The sequence below is a fragment of the Penaeus monodon genome, chromosome 21 (assembly GCF_015228065.2).
Source record: "Penaeus monodon isolate SGIC_2016 chromosome 21, NSTDA_Pmon_1, whole genome shotgun sequence".
NCBI classification, from domain to species: domain Eukaryota; kingdom Metazoa; phylum Arthropoda; class Malacostraca; order Decapoda; family Penaeidae; genus Penaeus; species Penaeus monodon.
This window is the reverse complement of record NC_051406.1, coordinates 31,579,612-31,582,177: the sequence shown is the minus strand read 5'-3', so window position 1 is coordinate 31,582,177 and position 2,566 is coordinate 31,579,612. Positions and strand designations below refer to the sequence as shown.

The 2,566-nt window shown below is 40.4% G+C and overlaps 1 protein-coding gene across 1 annotated transcript in view; it reads right to left on the bottom strand.

The window, feature by feature from the left end:
- LOC119586650 overlaps positions 1–2,566 on the bottom strand; it is a gene marked incomplete at its 3' end in the record, with an annotated part of 8,159 nt that overhangs the window by 1,932 nt on the left and 3,661 nt on the right. The window contains 3 exon segments of the mRNA XM_037935390.1: positions 46–271; positions 628–1,145; positions 1,482–2,566. Of these exon segments, the coding sequence (XP_037791318.1) occupies positions 46–271; positions 628–1,145; positions 1,482–2,566 (1,829 nt within the window).

The following is a 2,566-nucleotide window of genomic DNA, read 5'->3' as shown; positions in this document are numbered from 1 at the left end:
TGTTGTCTTGGCACTTAAACATTAAACATCCCAACAATTACATACAACAAGAAAACTGTCTTTGGTGTGCTGGAGTGTGACAAGTCAGGCGATGCTTCTGCAGATAAGCTGAAGTGCTGAAAGACTTTCCGCAAGTGGTGCATCCCCAGGGTCTCTCCCCAGTGTGTGTCCGGTGATGCTGCTTTAACTTCAACTTGCGGTTAAACACCTTCCCACACACAACACATTCAAGGCCCTTGCCACTAACAGATCGTCTGATTTCAAGAGGGATCTGGAAGTTTGTATATATATGATTTTTTTGTTCTTTTTATCTTTTTAACGTGCACGAGAGCTAATCTTATTTATTTTCAATTATTCTTGTGTGTTTACTATACAATTTTATTTATATAAATGAAGAATGGAAAACTGATATAACACACCTCTAACATAACATAAATCACTGTGCCACTAAAATCCTATTAATCTGTAAAAATGCAAGCTAATTACAAGTAGTTTTCCATTATTACCCAACTAAAGTGAGAGACATGTTTACCTGCACCTTGCAACTCAGTTCAAATCACACTGAGCCATTTACTTTCAAAAACTAATAACAGTTTAAAGACATATTCTTGTCCTGATCCCACTCACCTCTTGTAGTTCATTGACCATAAAAGTCATGGAGCTGGATGCAGTGCCTGTAGGATTGTTGCTCAGGCTCAAGCTCTGGCCCCTCTGCAAGTCTGCCAGACCTTGTGCTGCCTGGAGGTCAGCTGGATCGCGTCCACTGTGTGACATGTCAGGGGGTTCATGACAAGAGAGGTGGTGTGTCAGAGGGAGGGAGCCTGCAGGGGGATCTACATACACATGGGAAACTGAGCTTGTAGCCGCGGCAGCTACTGTGTCTTCGCTGTGCTGGACCAGGTCTTCTGAGGGAGAAGATCTTGCCGAGTCTGAATCCATGTGCTCTAAGATTGGTGCATTATCTGGCTTGGTCTGACCTGGTAACTCTTGAGGTTGTATGGGTGGTTCAGTCAACTGCTCCTTGATTTGCATCTCTGTGCTCTGGTCTGGGACATGATCGTTTGTCAGTGCAGACATTAGAGCAGCTGCTGATGCCTCTGCTTCACGTGCAGCTTGGTCTCTGGCAGCCTGGGCAGCTCTTTCCACTGGATGATTTAAAAACAAGTTTTAAAATTGCATAAATCACTACCAACAGTTATAGATATGATGGATAAAGACATCATATATCAGTTTAATCAAAATAACTGCCTATCCATAATTTATATATATATATATTACTCTTAAAATATTACAATTCTGGTGTCACCAATTTGAGGAGATAGGAATATAATATAAGAAAAAATGTTATCACTTCTGTAAAGTACTATTCACAAAAGACAAATCCATTTTGACAGTCACCAATAACTTTTCATTTTCTGAAAGGAATGACTAGCCATCTACATAGTATGAAACTACTTCTATAGGCCTAATATGCTACTTACCTCTCTGCTTGAAACTTATCCTGTCATCATCATCACTACTTGATGAAGAGCTAGAAGAGGAGGAAGATGATGAGGAGCTACTGGAAGTGACGGAACTGGAGTCATCATCGCTTTCATCATCATCCTCAAACTCATTTTGCTGTTCAGCTACATAGTTCCCCTTACTTTCCTTTTTCTGTAACTGCAAGGTGCTGCTATTGCACAAACTGGTCTGGTCCTGCAGGCCAAAGATTTCCATTTTTTTATCCTTGAGCACTGAACAATATCCAAAGGGAATATCAACTGCATCTGAACTCTGTGCATCTTCATGATCATTCATTATCCTATTAGTTCTATCCTCTAAAATGCAATTCATATTCTCCTGTGAATCTCCATCCTTTTGGAAGTGTGAGCTGGAGAGGCCCTCAACTGTCTCCTCCTCATGGATGATGAGAGTACAGCTGTTATCCCCATCAATGCTGTCTTCACATAAGCCTTCTCTTAAGCTAGGCTCCCTATTAGACTCCGGCGGACCAATAACTTCAGGCTGTTCTTGAAGGTGATCCATGTGGTCAGAAACAGGCTCTCTCATTTCATCTTCACTCATGGCTGTCTCACTTGCCATTTCATCATTCATCTCATTATCACTTGTTGCTTCATTATCACTCTTGCTTTCACTGAAGGCAACATAATCTTGTTTCTCAAATTCCATGTCTTCAGTGCTTTCTCCTTTCTCATTTTCTTCCTGCTGACTAACTGAAGTTTTTCTTATTGCTCCTTTGTATATTCTATTGTCCCTATAATCTTCTAAATTTTCATTTTCCAAGTAACTTCTAATCTCCTCATTACCATTGTTGGTTTTCTGCAATGGAAATTTTTGGTTTTCAAGTGAGGGTAAGTCAACTTCTGTTCTGATATCACCATGTTCTTCATCATTGATCTCATGGCCAGCTCCTTCTGAAAATTCATTTGTAGCATCAGAATTTGGAGAAATACTTTCTTCTAGATTTTCTACTTCCTGTTTAATGACACTAGTTTTTTGCAAGTCTTCTCCTCCATAGGAAAGGTCTGCAGATTCTTCTCTGTCGGGGTGATTCTTTCCTTGG